Below are 22,549 nucleotides of genomic sequence, written 5' to 3' on the forward strand. Positions count from 1 at the left end.
TTACATACCAACAGTATCTTTTAATGAACATGTAAAAGAAGCACTATTTCAAGACTAAAACATATTTAGGTTAATTTTATTTTGAAAAATATGGTAAGTGCAAAAAAAAAAAAAAAGAAAAATAGTTAAAAACTGCCAGTTATCTCATTGTAAAGAAGATAACCGTTAACATTTAATAGAAATCATTTTTGTTGTTGTTGTTCTTTATCAGTGGCTCTCAACTTGGGAGGTACAGGCATCTCTAAGAGATCTTGTGGCTTTGGTTCAATGCCACCACAATAAAACAAATATTACAATAAAGCTAGTCAAAAGAATTTTTTGGTTTCCAAGTGCACATAAAAGCTGTTTATACTATTCCATAGTTTATTAAATATACAGAAGTATCATACCTAAAAAACCAATGTAATACTTTAAAAATACTTTTTAACCATCATCTAAGCTTTCAGCGAGTCACAATCTTTTTGCTGGTGGAGAAGGTTACCTCAATATTGATGGCCACTGATTGATCAGGGTGGTGGTTGTTAAAGTTTGGAATGGGTTTAGCAATTTCTTAAAATAAGACAACAATAAGTTTGACTGTATCAATTCACTCTTTCATGAGTAATTTGTCTGTAGCATGTGATGCTGTTCGATAGCATTTTACTCATAAAAGAATTTCTTTCAGAATTGGAGTCAATCCTCTCAAACCCTGCTGCTGCTTTATCAACTAAATTTATGTAATATTGTCAAGCCTTTGTCAATGCAACAATAGTATCTTCACCAGGAATAGATTCTATCTCAAGAAATCACTTTCTTGGGCACCTGGGTGTCTCAGTCGGTTAAGCATCTGACTTTGGCTCAGGTCATGATCTCATGGTTCATGGTTTTGAGCCCCACATCAGGCTCTGTGCTGAAAGCTCAGAGGCTGGAGCCTGCTTTGGATTCTGTGTCTCCTCTCTCTCTGCCCCTCCCCCACTCATGCTCTGTCTCTCTCTTTCTCAAAAATAGAACAAACAAAGATTCTGAGAAATACATAGCAGGTAAGAACAAAAAGAATAAAAACTTGAAGGAGGTCTAAAACAATTGCAAGTAAGCCCTTGGAGATATTTTAGGAGCATGATGGATAACAAATAGGAGCAAATTGACAGCAAATGAGATGGCAGTAACTGCCTAAGAAATAGTTCAATGTTAGTATAAGTAGACCTCATTTTATTTCACTTCACTTTGTAGCACTTCACAGGTACTACATTAAAAAATTTTTTTTTAATGTTTAGTTTTGAGAGAGAGAGAGAGAGAGAGAGAGAGCTTTTTCCCCTAAGTTTCAACAAAGCACAAGTATTTAGGATTATAGTCTCCCTTCTGGAGATTTGATTTAATCCTCATTATTTGAATATCTCTTCCTTAGAAATGACCCTTTAATCTGTACTCTTAAGTGGTTCTCTCTTCCCTTCTGAGATCTAGTTTGTATCTATAATGACATCTCTCTTCAAACTGAACAATTTATTATCTTTCTCCCTGTGGATTTCCCTTCTGTGATTGGTGTTTTCATGTTATCAGTTACCAAATACCAAATTGGAGTCATCTTGAGTTTCTCCATGTCACATATATTCAGTTTGTTGTCCAAGTCAGTTCATTTCTCTTTTGAAATGTTCTCACATCTGTTCCTTTCATTTTATTCTTATTGCCTCCAAATGAGTTAGGTTGTTGCCTTTTTCTGGCTGTATTACTACAATAGTCTTCTAGCTGATCTCTCAGTCTCCTTTCTGTTGTCTAACCCACCAGATTACTCTTTCTGAAAGACAGCTCAGCTTATACCTTTGCCTATCAAATAATGGAATAAATGCTCAAGTCCCCCTAGAACTCTATTTTCTTATTCCCACCCTGTTTTCTTTTAATACCCTCAGTTTTATACCACCCCCCCATTTGTCATAGTTTTTACTATGCTAATATTTTTACTTAAAAATATTTTAATTGACTCACCTTTTAACTTAATCTCATCTTAATTTGTAATTCCAGAAATCATGGGTTTGATGGGTTGGATATACATTTGTTAATTCACATAAAAGTAAATATTAAATATTAATATTAAAATGATTACTCGGGGCCAGCTGAAATCATCTACATCAGCAGGGTCCTCATCTCCCTTTGTGTCTTTTTCCTTGGGGGAAATTTGTTGCACACAGATTCTCTGCTCTACTCTCTGCCTTTAAAATAGACTTTCCGAGGGTTCCGGAAGATGGCGGCGTAGGAGGACGCGGGGCTCACAACGCGTCCTGCCGATCACTTAGATTCCACCTACGCCTGCCTGGAGAACCCAGAAAACCGCCAGAGGATTAGCAGAAGGGAGTCTCCGGAGTCAAGCACAGACTAGAGGCCCACGGAAGAGGGGCTCCTCCTGAAGTGGATCACCTAAGGAGAAGCGAGCTAAGCCTGCCCCTCCAGCCCCCGTGCACCTTGCCTACCCACCCCAGCTAATACGCCAGATCCCCAGCAACACAAGCCTGGCAGTGTGCAAGTAGCCCAGACGGGACACGCCACCCCACAGTGAATCCCGCCCCTAGGAGAGGGGAAGAGAAGGCACACACCAGTCTGACTGTGGCCCCAGCAGTGGGCTGGGGGCAGACATCGGGTCGGACTGCGGCCCCGCCCACTAACTCCAGTTATACACCACAGCACAGGGGAAGTGCACTGCAGGTCCTCACCACGCCAGGGACTCTCCAAAATGACCAAACGGAAGAATTCCCCTCAGAAGAATCTCCAGGAAATAACAACAGCTAATGAACTGATCAAAAAGGATTTAAATAATATAACAGAAAGTGAATTTAGAATAATAGTCATAAAATTAATCGCTGGGCTTGAAAACAGTATACAGGACAGCAGAGAATCTCTTGCCACAAAGATCGAGGGACTAAGGAACAGTCACGAGGAGTTGAAAAACGCTTTAAACAAATTGCAAAACAAAATGGAATCCACGATGGCTCGGCTTGAAGAGGCAGAGGAGAGAATAGGTGAACTAGAAGATAAAGTTATGGAGAAAGAGGAAGCTGAAAGAAAGAGAGATAAAAAAATCCAGGAGTATGAGGGAAAAATTAGAGAACTAAGTGATACACTAAAAAGAAATAATATACGCATAATTGGTATCCCAGAGGAGGAAGAGAGAGGGAAGGGTGCTGAAGGGGTACTTGAACAAATTATAGCTGAGAACTTCCCTGACCTGGGGAAGGAAAAAGGCATTGAAATCCAAGAGGCACAGAGAACTCCCTTCAGACGTAACTTGAATCGATCTTCTGCACGACATATCATAGTGAAACTGGCAAAATACAAGGATAAAGAGAAAATTCTGAAAGCAGCAAGGGATAAACGTGCCCTCACATATAAAGGGAGACCTATAAGACTCGTGACTGATCTCTCCTTTGAAACTTGGCAGGCAGAAAGGCTTGGCACGATATCTACAGTGTGCTAAACAGAAAAAATATGCAGCCGAGAATCCTTTATCCAGCAAGTCTGTCATTTAGAATAGAAGGAGAGATAAAGGTCTTCCCAAACAAACAAAAACTGAAGGAATTTGTCACCACGAAACCAGCCCTACAAGAGATCCTAAGGGGGATCCTGTGAGACAAAGTACCAGAGACATCACTACAAGCATAAAACATACAGACATCACAATGACTCTAAACCCATATCTTTCTATAATAACACTGAATGTAAATGGATTAAATGCGCCAACTAAAAGACATAGGGTATCAGAATGGATAAAAAAACAAGACCCATCTATTTGCTGTCTACAAGAGACTCATTTTAGATCTGAGGACACCTTTAGATTGAGAGTGAGGGGATGGAGAACTATTTATCATGCTCCTGGAAGCCAAAAGAAAGCTGGAGTAGCCATACTTATATCAGACAAACTAGACTTTAAATTAAAGGCTGTAACAAGAGATGAAGAAGGGCATTATATAATAATCACAGGGTCTATCCACCAGGAAGAGCTAACTATTATAAATGTCTATGCGCCAAATACCCGAGCCCCCAGATATATAAAACAATTACTCATAAACATAAGCAACCTTAATGATAAGAATGTGGTCATTGCAGGGGACTTTAACACCCCACTTACAGAAATGGATAGATCATCTAGACACACAGTCAATAAAGAAACAAGGGCCCTGATTGATACATTGGATCAGATGGACTTGACAGATATATTTAGAACTCTGCATCCCAAAGCAACAGAATATACTTTCTTCTCGAGTGCACATGGAACATTCTCCAAGATAGATCATATACTGGGTCACAAAACAGCCCTTCATAAGTTTACAAGAATTGAAATTATACCATGCATACTTTCAGACCACAATGCTATGAAGCTTGAAATCAACCACAGGAAAAAGTCTGGAAAACCTCCAAAAGCATGGAGGTTAAAGAACACCCTACTAACGAATGAGTGGGTCAACCAGGCAATTAGAGAAGAAATTAAAACATATATGGAAACAAACGAAAATGAAAATACAACAATCCAAACGCTTTGGGATGCAGCGAAGGCAGTCCTGAGAGGAAAATACATTGCAATCCAGGCCTATCTCAAGAAACAAGAAAAATCCCGAATACAAAATCTAACAGCACACCTAAAGGAAATAGAAGCAGAACAGCAAAGGCAGCCTAAACCCAGCAGAAGAAGAGAAATAATAAAGATCAGAGCAGAAATAAACAATATAGAATCTAAAAAAACTGTAGAGCAGATCAACGAAACCAAGAGTTGGTTTTTTGAAAAAATAAACAAAATTGACAAACCTCTAGCCAGGCTTCTCAAAAAGAAAAGGGAGATGACCCAAATAGATAAAATCATGAATGAAAATGGAATGATTACAACCAATCCCTCAGAGATACAAACAATTATCAGGGAATACTATGAAAAATTATATGCCAGCAAATTGGACAACCTGGAAGAAATGGACAAATTTCTAAACACCCACACGCTTCCAAAACTCAATCAGAAGGAAATAGAAAGCTTGAACAGACCCATAACCAGCGAAGAAATTGAATCGGTTATCAAAAATCTCCCAACAAATAAGAGTCCAGGACCAGATGGCTTCCCAGGGGAGTTCTACCAGACATTTAAAGCAGAGATAATACCTATCCTTCTCAAGCTATTCCAAGAAATAGAAAGGGAAGGAAAACTTCCAGACTCATTCTATGAAGCCAGTATTACTTTGATTCCTAAACCAGACAGAGACCCAGTAAAAAAAAAAAGAGAACTACAGGCCAATATCCCTAATGAATATGGATGCAAAAATTCTTAATAAGATACTAGCAAATCGAATTCAACAGCATATAAAAAGAATTATTCACCATGATCAAGTGGGATTCATTCCTGGGATGCAGGGCTGGTTCAACATTCGCAAATCGATCAACGTGATACATCACATTAACAAAAAAAAAGAGAAGAACCATATGATCCTGTCAATCGATGCAGAAAAGGCCTTTGACAAAATCCAGCACCCTTTCTTAATAAAAACCCTTGAGAAAGTCGGGATAGAAGGAACATACTTAAAGATCATAAAGGCCATTTATGAAAAGCCCACAGCTAACATCATCCTCAACGGGGAAAAACTGAGAGCTTTTTCCCTGAGATCAGGAACACGACAGGGATGCCCACTGTCACCGCTGCTGTTTAATATAGTGCTGGAAGTTCTAGCATCAGCAATCAGACAACAAAAGGAAATCAAAGGCATCAAAATTGGCAAAGATGAAGTCAAGCTTTCGCTTTTTGCAGATGACATGATATTATACATGGAAAATCCGATAGACTCCACCAAAAGTCTGCTAGAACTGATACATGAATTCAGCAAAGTTGCAGGATACAAAATCAATGTGCAGAAATCAGTTGCATTCTTATACACTAACAATGAAGCAACAGAAAGACAAATGAAGAAACTGATCCCATTCACAATTGCACCAAGAAGCATAAAATACCTAGGAATAAATCTAACCAAAGATGTAAAAGATCTGTATGCTGAAAACTATAGAAAGCTTATGCAGGTAATTGAAGAAGATATAAAGAAATGGAAAGACATTCCCTGCTCATGGATTGGAAGAATAAATATTGTCAAAATGTCAATACTACCCAAAGCTATCTACACATTCAATGCAATCCCAATCAAAATTGCACCAGCATTCTTCTCGAAACTAGAACAAGCAATCCTAAAATTCATATGGAACCACAAAAGGCCCCGAATAGCCAAAGTCATTTTGAAGAAGAAGACCAAAGCAGGAGGCATCACAATCCCAGACTTTAGCCTCTACTACAAAGCTGTCATCATCAAGACAGCATGGTATTGGCATAAAAACAGACACATAGACCAATGGAATAGAATAGAAACCCCAGAACTAGACCCACAAACGTATGGCCAACTCATCTTTGACAAAGCAGGAAAGAACATCCAATGGAAAAAAGACAGTCTCTTTAACAAATGGTGCTGGGAGAACTGGACAGCAACATGCAGAAGGTTGAAACTAGACCACTTTCTCACACCATTCACAAAAATAAACTCAAAATGGATAAAGGACCTGAATGTGAGACAGGAAACCATCAAAACCTTAGAGGAGAAAGCAGGAAAAGACCTCTCTGACCTCAGCCGTAGCAATCTCTTACTCGGCACATCCCCAAAGGCAAGGGAATTAAAAGCAAAAGTGAATTACTGGGACCTTATGAAGATAAAAAGCTTCTGCACAGCAAAGGAAACAACCAACAAAACTAAAAGGCAACCAACGGAATGGGAAAAGATATTTGCAAATGACACATCGGACAAAGGGCTAGTATCCAAAATCTATAAAGAGCTCATCAAACTCCACACCCGAAAAACAAATAACCCAGTGAAAAAATGGGCAGAAAACATGAATAGACACTTCTCTAAAGAAGACATCCGGATGGCCAACAGGCACATGAAAAGATGTTCAACGTCGCTCCTTATCAGGGAAATACAAATCAAAACCACACTCAGATACCACCTCACGCCAGTCAGAGTGGCCAAAATGAACAAATCAGGAGACTATAGATGCTGGAGAGGATGTGGAGAACAGGAACCCTCTTGCACTGTTGGTGGGAATGCAAATTGGTGCAGCCGCTCTGGAAAGCAGTGTGGAGGTTCCTCAGAAAATTAAAAATAGACCTACCCTATGACCCAGCAATAGCACTGCTAGGAATTTATCCAAGGGATACAGGAGTACTGATGCATAGGGGCACCTGTACCCCAATGTTTATAGCGGCACTCTCAACAATAGCCAAATTATGGAAAGAGCCTAAATGTCCATCAACTGATGAATGGATAAAGAAATTGTGGTTTATATACACAATGGAATACTACGTGGCAATGAGAAAAAATGAAATATGGCCTTTTGTAGCAACATGGATGGAACTGGAGAGTGTGATGCTAAGTGAAATAAGCCATACAGAGAAAGACAGATACCATATGGTTTCACTCTTATGTGGATCCTGAGAAACATAACAGAAACCCATGGGGGAGGGGAAGGAAAAAAAAAAAAAAAAACAGGTTAGAGTGGGAGAGAGCCAAAGCATTAGAGACTGTTAAAAACTGAGAACAAACTGAGGGTTGATGGGGGGTGGGAGGGAGGGCAGGGTGGGTGATGGGTATTGAGGAGGGCACCTTTTGGGATGAGCACTGGGTGTTGTATGGAAACCAATTTGACAGTAAATTTCATATATTAAAAAAAAAAAAATAAAATAGACTTTCCATATTCTAAACTTTTACTTTTTTTCTCTCACTTCCTTTCCCAGTCAATTCAATTTAGTAAACATTGTGGTAAGCACTGAGGGTGGAGAGCATGGTAAGATATAGATTTTCCTTCAAGGAGTTTATACTCTAGTAATGGAGTTACTAATCCAGGGGCCTCAAACGACATACAAACCTATCCATCTTCTTTTGATGCCCAGCTCAAATTCTACTGCCTGTGAAAATCTTTCATGTATTATCCCTATCCAAAGGGATTTTCCTCTTCTGAATTCTTTCTTGTTGTATTTACTGCTCTGAATCATTTTTAAAATATTTATATATTTTAAATGTTTTTAATGTTCTTATTTATCTACTTGATAAAGATATTTTTGCATGCCTTTATGGATATTGAACTTAGTAGGGACCAAGTAAATAGCTATTTGGTTAGACAGGGAAATACCACACTTCTTTGAGAAAAAATAAATCTACATTGCTTTAATCAGAGTTTTAATTAATTTTTACTTAATTGTATTTTCCCAGCAATGGTTCATAATGAACATACATTTTGAAAACTTGTGTTTGGAAACTGAAGTTTGAGACAGAGATCTAAATAGAAGCAATCTCTGAAAGATCTTCTTCCAGATTACAAGCAAAGGAGCAGAAAATTTGTGACTAAAGAGAATGTAAGGAGTGTATCATTTTAACCTACATCATAGAAGACTGGGAGCTAGTTTTGAAGTTTATGAGTTAGAGCAAAATTAATCAATTCTGTTTTTTTAGTTTATGAAATCTAGTGTTACTTTTTCTTTAGTGTGATCTTTTTTTTTTACTGCCCATTTTCTTTCCATAACCTTCTTTTGGGTCTATGTTCTTCTTGTCCTCTTTACCCACTTTTTTTTTATCCTTTTTTTTCATAGAATCTCCTTTTATATCCTCTGTCTTGTCTTCATCTTCCTCCTTGGACTTGTCCTCTGTCTTGTCTGGATCTCCCTCGTCCTTGTCCTCTGTCTTGTTTTCCTCTTCTTCCTTGTCCTCATTCTCACCTTCCCTTATGTCCCCATTTCCCTTCTTGTCCCTATCCTCTGTCATGTCTTTATCTCCAATATTGCCCATGTCCTCTGTCTTGTCCTCATTTCCCTCCTTGTACTTGTCCTCTGTCTGGTCTTCATCTCTCTTGTCCCTATACTCTATCTTGTCTTCATATCCATTATTGCCCATGTCCCCTATCTTGTCTCCATCTCTCTCCTTGTCCTCATTCTCACCTTGCTCTATGTCCTCATCTCCCTTCTTGTCCCTGTCCTCTGTCTTGTCTTCCACTCCCTCCTTGTCCTTGTCCTCTATCTTGTCCTCATATCCTTTCTTATAGTTCTTTTTGTTCTTTTCCTCTTCCTTGTATTTTTTCTCCTTTAAGTCTTTGTCTTCCTTCTTGTCTTCATCTCCCTTCTTGTCTTCATCCTCCTTGTCCTCATCTCCCTTCTTTTCCATGTTCATCCTTTCTTCTTCTTCACCTTTATATTTTTCACCACCTCCTTCCATTGATTGGGCCTTATCTATTTCTTTTTTCTTATTCATGTCCTTCTTAGTATCTTTTCTTTTGTCCTTTGTTTCTCTTCTCTCTTCTTTACTCTGAGTTTTCTTAGGAAGCTCTTCAACTTTCACTCCAGTTTTCTGTTTTTGTCTCTTTTCATAGGTCTTCTCAAGGCTACTTACTCCTCGCTTCTGCTGCCATTTAGGACCACTCTGGCTATTTTGTAAAGGGACTCCCTGAATTATCAAATAAATATCCTGTTTTGGGGTCATATTCCTTGCTTCTCTAGTGCCACTTTTTACTTCTGATTTTGAATCTTCTTTCAAATTACCTGAAAATATAATAGATAATATAATAAAAGTGCATAATTCATTCATATCTTAATTTTTCTCTATTGACATTTTTTGCTATCAAACACTTTTACTTTGTTTTAAGGTTGAGACAATAAATTTGTTCTCCCAATAATATAAAATTTGTGAAGGATACACATACAAAGGATCAGGAAAGAGGTTCTTGGAATACAGACTTTTCAGGAATTAAACCAAGAAAAGGAAAAATACAACACAAAGGAATTGGAAATTCCTCAATAGAACATGACTAGAGTGTATGATTAGAGATGTATGCTGAAAAGAAAAACTGTTTCTGAGAAGATTTATATTATTATATAATATTTATATGATTCCTTAAGGAAGCTCCACCTCCCTTTGAGTGATAAAGAGAATTACTAAGCCAGCAATTTGAGAGACAATGAGGCTGGAGCTTTCCTTAGCTATCTCATATGTTTTCAGGAACTCTGCTTTAAAAGTGATTTAGAGATAGTAGCATTACTTAAGGTGGCAAAACAGCTGGTTCTTGTAGTACCTGTGTCAATAAAAGGAATATCTATTGCTGTGTGATCCATAGCAAGCTAAAATTAATATTTTTATAGAAAGGAAAAATAGAGCACGATAACTTGTTTTATTGAAGTCCAGATTCCTTTGGTTAATCATTTCATTATTAACTTATCTTTTAATTGATTTTGAGTATTTGTCTATATTAAGTTTCAATGCATCTTTCCATATTTAATCTAGAGCAAATAGGACAAGTAGTTACCAAAATATGATAGATAATATAATTTAAGCAAGTAATAAGAGTTAGGAGTCTACCCAAATTGGGAATGGGTCAAGAGTTTAATGAGAGCCCATATGTTATGCATCATAGTGGTAACCCTTGGTAAGAATACCAGATATTTGTCACTGGACACACAGATTTATTCGGTTGTTTCTGCCCACCTGTGTATGTACTCTTTAATTGGCTCTTCTCTTTGGCTGTAGTCTAGGTGGATGTTTTGAGTTTGGGTGTTGCATTATCTGTATTGGGCAACCCCCATCCACATTTCCCCCACTATCTATTCTATTAGTAAAGGAAAATTAACACTTGGGGAGCTGGAACACACAGCAACTTAAAAGTTTTGGGAACCAAAGATGTAATTTATGAAACTGGACAGGTGATGTTGAGGGTAAAGAGATGAGGGAGGATATTATGAAAGACATTTTCAACAGGGCTTCCAACCTGGATGGAATGTGGGAATTTTGGAATAGGCCTGTTGTTTTGAGAAGGCTTGTTAGACTGGATTCAGGATAACAGAGCAATCATTGGACGAGTTTAAAAATATTTGAGTTCTATTACTTATTATGTGGCCTTTGCCAGGCACTTTTAATCTTTTTGTATTTCAACTTTTTCATATGTACAATGGAGTTAATAATACTGGCCTTGTTTACCTCATAGAGTTATGCAAGGACAATGTGAGAAAAAGCACATCAATGAGCTTTTAAAATTGCTAAAATAATACACAACAAATATATTTGAGGTTAACAACTCACAACACAAGAAGAAATTCTGTCAAACATAATACAGTGGTCTTTTAACTTAAAACATTTCAGGGTTCTGTGTCCACAATATTGATTGGTATAATCATTTAAAAGTTTGAGTAATATTTCATTTATATAAACTCATAATTTTAAGCCAATGTCCTATTGATGAATATTATTTGCAAACTTTATTGTAAAAATGATGCGATAAGCCATCGAATACATATACCTTTGAAAAGTTGTTCTTTTTTTTTGAGAAAAAAATCTATAAATATGTTAGTCAAAGTACATGCACATTTTGTATTTTGAAACATATTGTCAGAAATATAAATACAACCAACCCCCCCAAAACATTATGCTTTGTAAATCTTTCTAATCTTTCACAAATAGCTTCTTTAAAAAGCTCTTATTTATTTGTATTTCTTTGATTAACTAGTATTTTTGGATTTTTAAAAAAAAATTTTTAATGTTTATTTATTGTTGAGAGACAGAGAGAGACAGAGCATGAGCATGGAAGGGGCAGAGAGAAGAGATACAGAATCCGAAGCAGGCTCCAGGCTCCAAGCTGTCAGCACAGAGCCCGATGTGGGTCTCGAACTCACAAACCGTAACATCATGCCCTGAGCCAAAGTCGGATGCTTAACCGACTGAGCCACCCAGGCGCCCCTAATTTTGGATTTTTAGCATTCATTGTTTGATATATTTCCTGTACCTTTTGCTTTATTTCTTTTATTCCCCAGAGATCATTATATACTGAGGCTATAATATTTATATATTATATTTATCATGTAAATTATATTAAATATTAATAATGAATAAATTTTTATACAATTATATTTGTATTATATTTGTAATATTATATTAAGTTATATAACATTATTATGTTTACACTATTTATAATTTTTAGTATTTATTTTGTCTATTCATGATTTCTAACCATTTCTTTTTTTCTTCTTTAAAAATTTAATTTAATTTATTTTTTTAATTGACATCAAAGTTAATTAGCATATAGTGCAACAATGATTTCAGGAGTAGATTCCTTAATGCCTCCTACCCACTTAGCCCATCCCCCCTCCCACAACCCCTCCAGCAACCTCTGTTTGTTCTCTATATTTAAGAGTCTCATATGTTTTTGCTCCCCTCCCTGTTTTTATATTATTTTTGCTTCCCTTATCTTATGTTCATATGTTTTGTATCTTAAAGTCCTCATAAGAGTGAAGTCATATGATACTTGTCTTTCTCTGACTGGTTAATTTCACTTAGCATAATACCCTCTAGTTCAATCCATGTAGTTGCAAATGGCAAGATTTCATTCTTTCTGATTGCTGAGTAATACTCCATTGTTTATATATACCACATCTTCTTTATCCATTCATCTGTTGATGGGCATTTGGGGTCTTTCTATAATTTGGCTATTTTTGATAGTGCTGCTATAAACAGCAGTTGGGGTGCGTGTGCCCCTTTGAAACAGCACACCTGTACCCCTTGGATAAATACCAAGTAGTGCAATTGAAGGGTCATAGGGTAGTTCTTTTTTTAATTTTTGGAGGAACTTTCATACTGTTTTCCAGAGTGGCTGCACCAGTTTGCATTCCCACCAGCAGTGCAAAAGAGATCCTCTTTCTCTGCATCCTTGCCAACATGTTGTTGCCTAAGTTAATGTTAGCCATTCCGACAGGTGTGAGGTGATATCTCATGGTGGTTTGATTTGTATTTCCCTGATGTTGAGTGATGTTACGTGTTTTTTCACGTGTTGGTTGGTCATCTGGATGTCTTCTTTGGAGAAGAAGACATCTATTCATGTCTTTTGCCCATTTCTTCACTGGATTGTTTGGTTTTTGGGTGTTGAGTTTTATAAGTTCTTTATAAATTTCAGATACTAACCCTTTATCTGACATGTCATTTGCAAATATCTTCTCCCATTCTGTCGGTTGCCTTTTAGTTTTGCTGATTGTTTCCCTTGCTGTTCAGAAGCTTTTTATCTTGATGAGGTCCCAGTAGCTCATTTTTGTTTTTGTTTCCCTGCCTCCAGAAACGTGTTGAGTAAGAAATTGCTGTGGCCAAGGTCAAAGAGGTTTTTGCCTGCTTTCTCCTTGAGGATTTTGATGGTTTCCTGTCACGTTCAGGTCTTTCATCCATTTTGAGTTTATTTTTGTATATGGTCCAGGAAAGTGGTCCAGGTTCATTTTTCTGCATGTCACTGTCCAGTTTTCCCAGGAAAACTTACTGAAGAGACTGTCTTTATTCCATTGGATATTCTTTTCTGCTTTGTCAAAGATTAGTTGGTCATACGTTTGTGGGTCCATTTATGGGCTCTCTATTCTGTTCCATTGATCTGAGTGTCTATTCCTGTGCCAGTACCATACTGTCTTGATGCTTACAGCTTTGTAACAGCTTGAAGTCTGGGATTGTGATGCCTCCAGCTTTGGTTTTCTTTTTCAAGATCGCTTTGGCTATTCGGGGTCTTTTCTGCTTCCATACACATTTTAGGATTATTTGTTCTAGCTCTGTGAAGAATGCTGGTGTTATTTTGATAGGGATTGCATTGAATATGTAGATTGCTTTGGGTACTATTGACATTGTAACAATATTTGTCCTTCTTATCCAGGAGCATGGAATCTTTTTCCAATTTTTTGTGTCTTCTTCAATTTCTTTCATAAGATTTCTATAGTTTTCAGTGTATAGATTTTTCACCTCTTTGGTTAGATTTATTCCTAGGTAGTTCATGTTTTTTGTGCAACTGTAAATGGGATGGATTCCTTGATTTCTCTTTCTGTCACTTCATTGATGGTGTATAGGAATGCAACCAATTTCTGTGCATTGATTTTATATCCTGCAACTTTGCTGAATTTATGAATCAATTCTAGCAGTTTTTTGATGGAATCTTTTGGGTTTTCCATATAGAGTATCATGTCATCTGAGAAGAGTGAAAGTTTGACCTCCCCCTGGCCAATTTGAATGCCTTTTATTTCTTTGTGTTGTCTCATTGCAGAGGCTAAGGCTTCCAATACTATGTTGAATAACAGTGGCGAGAGTGGACATCCCTGTCTTGTTCCTGACCTTAGGGGAAAAGCTCTCAGTTTTTCCCCACTGAGGATGATATTAGTGTTGAATCTTTCATATATGGCTTTTATGATCTCGAGGTATGATCCTTCTATCCCTACTTTCTTGAGGGGTTTTATCAAGAAAGTATTTTTTCATATGCTTTCTCTGCATCCATTGAGAGGATCATGTGGCTCTTTTCCTTTCTTTTATTGATGTGATGAATCACAGTAATTGTTTTGCAGATATTGAACCAGTGCTGCATCCTAGGTGTAAATCCCACTTGGTCATGGTGAATAATTTTTTTAATGTATTGTTGGATCCAGTTGGTTAATATCTTGTTGAGGATTTTTGCATCCATGTTCATCAGGGAAATTGGTCGTTAGTTCTCCTTTTTAGTGGGGTCTCTGGTTTTGGAATCAAGGTAATGGTGGCTTCATAGAAAGAGTTTGGAAGTTTTCCTTCCATTTCTATTTTTTTGGAACAGTTTCAAGACAACAAGTGTTAGCTCTTCTTTTTTTAAAATATTTTTTAATGTTTATTTTTGACAGAGAGAGACAGAGCATGAGCAGGGGAGGGGCAAAGAGAGAGGGAGACAGAATCCAAAGCAGGCTCCAGGCTCTGAGCTGTCAGCACAGAGCCCAACGCGGGACTCAAACTCACAGACCATGAGATCATGACCTAAGCTGAAGTCAGACGCTCAACCGACTGAGCCACCCAGGAGCCCCAACTCTTCTTTAAATGTTTGGTAGAATTCCCCTGGAGTGCCATCTGGCCCTGGACTTTTTTTTGGAAACAATTTTGATTACTAATTCAATTTCTTTCCTGGTTATGGGTCTGTTCAAATTTTCTATTTCTTCCTGTTTCAGTTTTGGTAGTGTAAATGTTTCTAGGAATTTGTCCATTTCTTCCATATTGCCCATTTTATTGGCATATAGTTGCTCATAATATTCTTTTATTATTGTTTTTATTTCTGCTGTGTTGGTTGTGATCTCTCCTCTATCATTCTTGATTTTATTTATTTGGGTTCTTTCCTTTTTCTTTTTGATCAAACTGGCTAGTGGTTTACCAATTTTGTTAATTCTTTCAAAGAACCACCTTCTGGTTTCACTGATCTGTTCTACTGTTTCTTGTTTTTTTTGTTTTGATAGCTTATTTCTGCTATAATCTATATTATTTCCTGCCTTCTGCTTGTTTTGGCTTTTATTTGCTGTTCTTTTTCCAGCTCTTCAAGGTGTATGGTTAGGTTGTGTATCTGAGACCTTTCTTTCTTTTTTACGAAGGCCTGGATTGCTATATACTTCCCTCCTATGACCACCTTTGCTGAGTCCCAGAGGTTTTTGGCTGTGAAGTTATCATTTTCATTGGCTTCCATATACGTTTTAATTTCCTCTTTAACTTCTTGGTTAGCCCATTCCTTCTTTAGTAGGATGTTCTTTAGTCTCCAAGTATTTGCTATGTTTCCAAATTTTCTTGTGGTTGATTTTGAGTTTCATAGTGTTGTGGTCTGAGAATATGCATGGTATGATCTTGATATTTTTGTACTTGTTGAAGTCTGCTTTGTGTTCCAGTATGTGATCTATTCTGGAGAATGTTCCCTGTGCACTGGAGAAGAATGTATATTCCACAACTTTAGGATGAAATGTTCTGAATATATCTGTGAAGTCCATCTGGTCCAGTGTGTCCTTCAAAGCCATTGTTTCCTTTGTTGATTTTTTGTTTAGATGACCTGTCCATTGCTGTAAGTGGGTGTTGAAGTCCCCTACTATTATGGTATTATTATCAATGAGTTTATGTTTGTGATTAATTGACTTATGTATTTGGGTGCTTTCTTATTTGGAGCATAAATGTTTACAATTGTTAAGTCTTGTTGGTGGTTAGACCCATTAATTATGATGTAATGCCCTTCTTCATCTCTTGTTACAGTCTTTATTTTGAAGTCTAGATTGTCTGATATAAGTATGGCTACTCTGGCTTTCTTTTGTTGACCATTAGCATGATAGATGGTTCTCCATCCCCTTACTTTCAATCTGAAGGTGTCTTTAGGTCTAAAGTGTGTCTCTTGTAAACAGCATATAGATGGATCTTGTTTTCTTATCCTTTCAGTTACCCTATGTCTTTTGATTGGAGCATTGAGTCCATTGGCATTTAGACTGAGTACTGAAAGCCATGAGTTTATTGCCATTATGTTTGTTGTACAGTTGGAGTTTCTGGTGGTGTTCTCTGGTCCTTTCTAGTCTTTGTTGCTCTTGGTCTTTTTTTTTTCTTCATCTTTTCTCCCCTCAGAGAGTACCCCTTAAAATATCTTGCAAGGAGGGTTTAGTAGTCACGAATTCCTTTAATTTTTGTTTGTCTGAGAAACTTTTTTTATCTCTCCTATTTTGAATGACAACCTTGCTGGCTAAAGAATTCTTGTCTACATAGTTTTCTGATGCAGCACATTGAATATATCCTGCCACTCCTTTCTGACCTGCCAAGTTTCAGTAGATAGGTCTGCTGCTAACCTGATCTCTCTTCCCTTATAGGTTAAGGGCTTTTTTCCCTTGCTGCTTTCATGATTCTTTCCTTGCCTGAGTATTTTGTGAATTTGACTATAATATGCCTTGTTGATGGTCGGTTTTGTTGAATCTTATGGGAGTCACTGTGCTTCCTGGATTTTCCCAGGTTAGGAAAGTTTTCCACTATGATTTGCTCACATAACTCTTCTACCACTTTTTCTCTGTTTTCATTTTCTGGGACCCCTTTAAGTCTAATGTTCCTTTTTAATGAGCCACTGAGTTCTCGAATTCTTAAATTGTGCTCTTTTGCCTTAGTCTCCCTTTTTTTTCTGCTTCATTATTCTCCATAAGTTTGCCCTCTATATTGCTGATTCACTGTTCTGCCTCATCCATCCTTGCTGCCGTGACATCCATTCGAGCTTGCAGCTCAGTTATAGCATTTTTTATTTCATCCTGACTAGTTTTCACTTCTATCTCTGCAGAGAGGGATTCTAATCTATTTTCGACTCCCACTGGTATTCTTATTATGGTGATTCTAAAATTCTGGTTTGGACATCTCACTTGTATCTGTGTTTATTAAGTCCATGGCTGTTTCTTTCTGCTCTTTCTTTTGGGGTGAATTTCTTCATTTCATCATTTTGAAGGGAGAAAAGGAATTGATGAGAAAAAAATTAAAATTAAAAAATTAAAAACAACACACACACACATACAAATCAAATAAATGATGGTAGATTCTAGGTGTGTTTTGGTGGTTACTGAAAGGAGCTTGATAGATTAGGGAAAAAAGGGAAAAGGAAATAGGAAAACATTTGAAAATTTGAGAAAATGAATACAATGAAGTGGAATAAAATGAAATGATGGAAGTAAAATAGAATTTGAAAAAATTACAAATGGAAAATCACAACACACATCTAGCACCAAGCTTCACCTTTAATGAACTTGTTCCAGCACCAGCAAACATGGTTGTTCTCTGGGGTCACCTGGGACTGGGTGGCCTCACAACCTCTACCAAATGTCTTTCCAGCACTGGAACTTCTTCTCCCCATATAGCCTGAGAACTTTCTGGACCCTACTCTGCTCCTGGGGATTCGCCCTTCCCACCAGAACACTGCCAGGTATTGAGTTGCAGAGTTTCAGATGCTGTTCTCCCCCTGTTTATAGGGTCTTGATGGAATTTAAACCCTCCCCTTTCTCCCTTTTTAGTTCAGTCCCTGTGGCTGTTTCCACATTTCCACTTTTCTTTCCAGCTGCTTTTCGGGTGGTGCTTTCCCCAAATTCTCCCCCTATCTCCTTCCTCTCTCCGCAAGCAAAAACAATTCCCTGCTCTCCGCAGCTTGTCTCTCCCCCAGTTCACCTCTTTGCACTGCATACCTGCTGAGTTCTGTGGTTCAGGTTGTGCAGATTGTTGTGTTAATCCTCAAATCAGTTTTCTAGGTGTGCAGGATGGTTTAGTGTTGATCTGGCTGTATTTCATGGATGTGAGATGCAAAAAAAAAATTCATTGCTATTCTGCCATCTTGGCTCCTCCCTGGTTTCTAACAATTCCTTAAGTGGATTATTCACTTTTTGGGTGTTGAGTTTGCTAAGTTTTTTATAGAGTTTGGATACTAACCCTTTAGTAGATATGTCATTTACAAATATACTCTCCCATTCTGTAAGCTGCCTTTTAGTTTTGGTGATTGTTTTCTTCTCTGTGAGAATCTTTTTATTTTGGTGAAGTCCCAATAGTTGGTTTTTGCTTTATTCCCTTGCCTCTGACTACGTGTCTGGTAAGAAGTTGCTACAGCTGAGGTCAAAGTGGTTGCTGCCTGTGTTATCCTCTAAGATTTTGATAGTTTCCTATCTCACATTTAGGTCTTCCATCCATTTTGAATTTATTTTTATATATTGTGTAAGAAAGTGGTACAGTTTAATTCTTCTCTATGTTGTTGACCAGATTTCCCAAAACCATTTGTTGAATAGACTCTTTTTTCCATTGGATATTCTTTCATGTTTTGTCAAAGATTAGTTAACCATATAGCTGTGGGCCCATTTCTGGGTTCTTTATTCTGTTTCATTGATCTATGTGTCTGTTTTTGTGTGAGTACTATACTGTCTTAATGATTATAGCTTTATACTATAGATTGAAATCCAGAATTATGATGCTTCCAGTTTTGTTTTTATTTTTCTGGATTGCTTTGGCTATTCAGGGTCTTTTGTGTTTCCATACAAATTTTAGGATTGTTTGTTCTAGCTCTGTGAAAAATGCTGGTGATATTTTGATGGGGATTGCATTAAATGTGTAGATTCCTATAGGTAGTATAGACATTTTAACAGTATTTGTTCTTTCAATCCCTGAGCATGGAATGCTTTTCCTTTTCTTTATGTTCTCTTCAAATTTTTTTGTATAGTTTTCAGAGTATGGATCTGTTGTTTTTAAAAATTTTTTTTTACATTTATTTATTTTACATTTTATTTATTTAGACAGAGAGACAGAGAACAAGTCGGGGGAGGGGCAGAGAGAGAAGGAGACACAGAATCGGAAGCAGGCTCCAGGCTCCGAGCTGTCAGCACAGAGCCTGACGTGGGGCTCGAACTCACAAGCTGTGAGATCATGACCTGAGCCAAAGCCAGGCACTCAACTGACTGAGCCACTCAGGTGCTCCTCAGAGTATGGATCTTTTACCTCTTTGGTTAGGTTCATTCTCAGGTATCTAGTTGTTTTTGGTGTAATTGCAAATGGAATCAATTCCTTGATTTCTTCTTTTGCTAATTGGTTATTGGTATATAGAACTGCAACAGATTTCTGTACTTTTATGTCATATCCTGCAACTTTGCTGAATTTATGTATTAGCTGTAACAGTTTTTTATTGGAGTTTTTTGGGTTTTCTACATAAAATATAATGTCATCTGCAAATAGTGGAAGCTTGACTTCTTCTTTGTCAGTTGGATGCCTCTTATTTCTTTTTATTGTCTGATTGCTGAGGCTAAGACGTCCAGTAATATATGAAGTAGTATGGTGAGAATGGGCATTCTTGCCTTATTCCTGACCCTAGGGGAAAGGCTCTCAGTTTTTCCCAGTGAAGTTGATATTAGCTGTGGGTCTTTTGCATATGGCCTTTATGATGTTGAGGTTTGTTCCTTCTATCCCTACTTTCTTGAGGATTTTTACCAAAATTTGATGTTATAATTTGTCAAAAGATTTTTCTGTATCTGTTAAGAGGATTGTGTGGTTCTTAATCCTTTCTTTTATTGGTGTGCTTTATCCCATTCATTGATTTGCAAATATTGAACCAGACCTGAAGCCCAGGAATAAATCTTACTTGATCATGGTGGATAATTCTTTTAATGAATTGTTGAATTTGATTTGCTAGTATCTTTTTGAGAATTTTTGCATCCAGGTTAATCAGGGATATTGGCCTGTAATTCTCCATTTTGGTGGGGTCTTTGTCTGATTTGGAATCAAGGTAATCCTGGCCTTGTAGAATGAGTTTGGAAGTTTTCCTTCCATTTCTATTTTTTGAAACAGTTTGAGAAGAATATGTATTAACCTCTCTTTAAATGTTTGGTAGAATTCCCCAGGGAAGTCATCTGACCCTGGACTTTTGTTTATTGGGAGATTTTTGATTACTAATTCAGTGTTTTGCTGGTTATGGTCTGTTCAAATTTTCCATATTTTTCTGTTTCAGTTTTGGTAGTGTGTAAGTTTCTAGGAATTTATCCATTTTTTCCAGGTTTCCCAGTTTGTTGGCATATAATTTCTCATAGTATTCTCTTATAATTTTATTACTTTAGTGTTGGTTATAATATCTCTTATTTCATCATGATTTTATTTGGGTCCTTTCCCTTTTCTTTTTGATAAGTTTGGCTAGGGGGTTATCAATGTTATGAATTCTTTCAAAGAACCAGCTCTTAGTTTCTTTGATCTAGTCTACTGGGTTTTTTGTTTGTTTGTTTGTTTCTATATCATTTATTTCTGGTCTAGTTTTTATTTACTTTCTTCTGCTGGCTTTAGGCTTTATTTGCTCTTCCTTTTCTAGCTCCTTTAGGTATAAGTTTAGGTTGTATATTTGAGAGCTTTCTTTCTTCTTGAGGTAGGCCTGTGTTCCAATATATTTCCCTATAATAACTGTGTTTGCTGTATTCCAAAGGTTTTGGACTATCGTGTTTTCAGTTTCATTTGCTTCCATGTATTTTTTTCTATTTCTTCTTTAGTTTCTGGTTAACAAATTCATTTTTAGTAGGATGTTCTTTTTTTCTTTTCTTTTTAGAGAGAGAGTAGAGAGAATATGAGCAGGGGGAGGGCCACATAGAAAAAGAGAGAGAATCATCAGCAGGCTCCATGCCCATGCTGAGTCCAACTTGGGGTTTGATCTCATGACCTGAGCCAAAAGCATGAGTCAGACACTTAGCTGACTGCACCACTCAGGTGACTTTTGTAGGATGTTCTTTAACCTTCAAGTATTTGTTGTCTTTCCAAAATTTTTCCTGTGGTTGACCTCAGGTTTCATAGCACTGTGATCTGAAAATATGCATGGTATTATCTCAATCTTTTCACACTTGTTGAGGGCTGATTTGTGACCCAGTATGTGATCTATTCTGGAGAATGTTCTGTATGCACTAAAAAAATGCGTTTTCTGTTGCTTTAGGATATAATGTTCTGAATATATCTGTTAAGTCCATCCAGTCCAGTGTGCCATTCAAAGCTATTGTTTCATTGCTGATTTTCTGCTTAGATGACCTGTCCTTTGTTGTAAGTGGGGTATTAAAGTCCCCTCCTATTATTGTATTATTATCAATGAGTTTCTTTAAGTTTGTTATTGATTTATATATTTAGGTGCTCTCATGTTGGAGGCATAAATATTTACAACTGTTAGATCTTCTTGATGGATAGACCCATTCATTATGATATAATGCCCTTCTTCATCTTTTATTACAGTCTTTGTTTTAAAATCCAGTTTGTATGATGTAAATATGACTTTTCCAGTTTTCTTTTGGTGTCCCTTAGTATGAGAGATGATTCTCCATTCTCTCACTTTCAATTTGTAGATGTCTTTAGTATAAAATGTGTTCCTTGTAGGCAGTATATACATGGATCTTGCTTTTTAAAATCCATTCTGATACCCTATGTCTTCTAATTGGATCATTTAGCCCATTTACATTCAGGGTGATTATTGAAAGATATGACTTTAGTGCCATTGTGTTACCTGTAAATTTGGTGTTTCTGGGATTTTCTCTGTTCCTTTATAGTCTTTGTTGCTTTTGGGTTTTTTTGTCCCTCACTCTAAGAGTTCCCTGTAATATTTTTTGTGGGACTGGTTTAGTAGTTAGTTTTTAGTGGTTTAGTTTTTGTTTGTCTGGAAATCTCTCCTTCTGTTCTGAATGGCAGCCTTGGATAAAATATTCTTGGTTGCATATTTTTCCCATTCAGCACAGAAGTGCCCTTTTGACCTACCAAGTTTCTGTGGAAATATCTGCTGCTAACATGATCTGTCTTCCTTTGTAGGTTAAAGACTTCTTTTTCCTTGTTGCTTTCAGGATTCTTTCCTTGGCTGTGTATTTCATTAATATTATATGCCTTGACGATGGCTCGCTTTTGTTGAAGTTAACGTGAGTTCTCTGTGCTTCTTGGATTTGATGTGTGTTCTTCCCCAGATTAGGGACGTTTTCAGTTATAATTTGCTCAAATAAACTTTCTTCCCCCTTTTCCTCTCTCTTCATCTTCTGGAACTCCTATGGTACAAATATTATTCCATTTTAATAAGTTGCTGAGTTTCTTAAGTCTGCCTACATGATCCATTATCTTTGTTTCCTCCTTTTTTCAGCTTCATTATTTTCCATAATTTTATCTTCTACATCACTAATTCGGTCGACTACTTCATCCATCTTTGTTGTTATGGCATCCATTTAAGTTTGCATCTCAATTACAGCATTTTTAATTTCAGC

The 22,549-nt window shown here is 37.0% G+C and overlaps 1 protein-coding gene across 29 annotated transcripts in view; it reads right to left on the reverse strand.

Annotated features, from left to right (window-relative positions):
• Nucleotides 1-8,196: 8,196 nt before the first annotated feature.
• Nucleotides 8,197-22,549, reverse strand: part of TSBP1 (testis expressed basic protein 1) — a 219,772-nt gene continuing 205,419 nt past the window's right edge. For all 29 annotated transcript variants that reach the window (XM_042938383.1, XM_042938378.1, XM_042938375.1 and 26 more), the window contains one exon: nt 8,197-9,565. In XM_042938383.1, the coding sequence (XP_042794317.1) occupies nt 8,514-9,565 (1,052 nt within the window). In that variant the 3' untranslated portion in view covers nt 8,197-8,513. The remainder of the gene's footprint in view (nt 9,566-22,549) is intronic.

The sequence above is a fragment of the Panthera leo genome, chromosome B2 (assembly GCF_018350215.1).
Source record: "Panthera leo isolate Ple1 chromosome B2, P.leo_Ple1_pat1.1, whole genome shotgun sequence".
NCBI lineage: Eukaryota > Metazoa > Chordata > Mammalia > Carnivora > Felidae > Panthera > Panthera leo.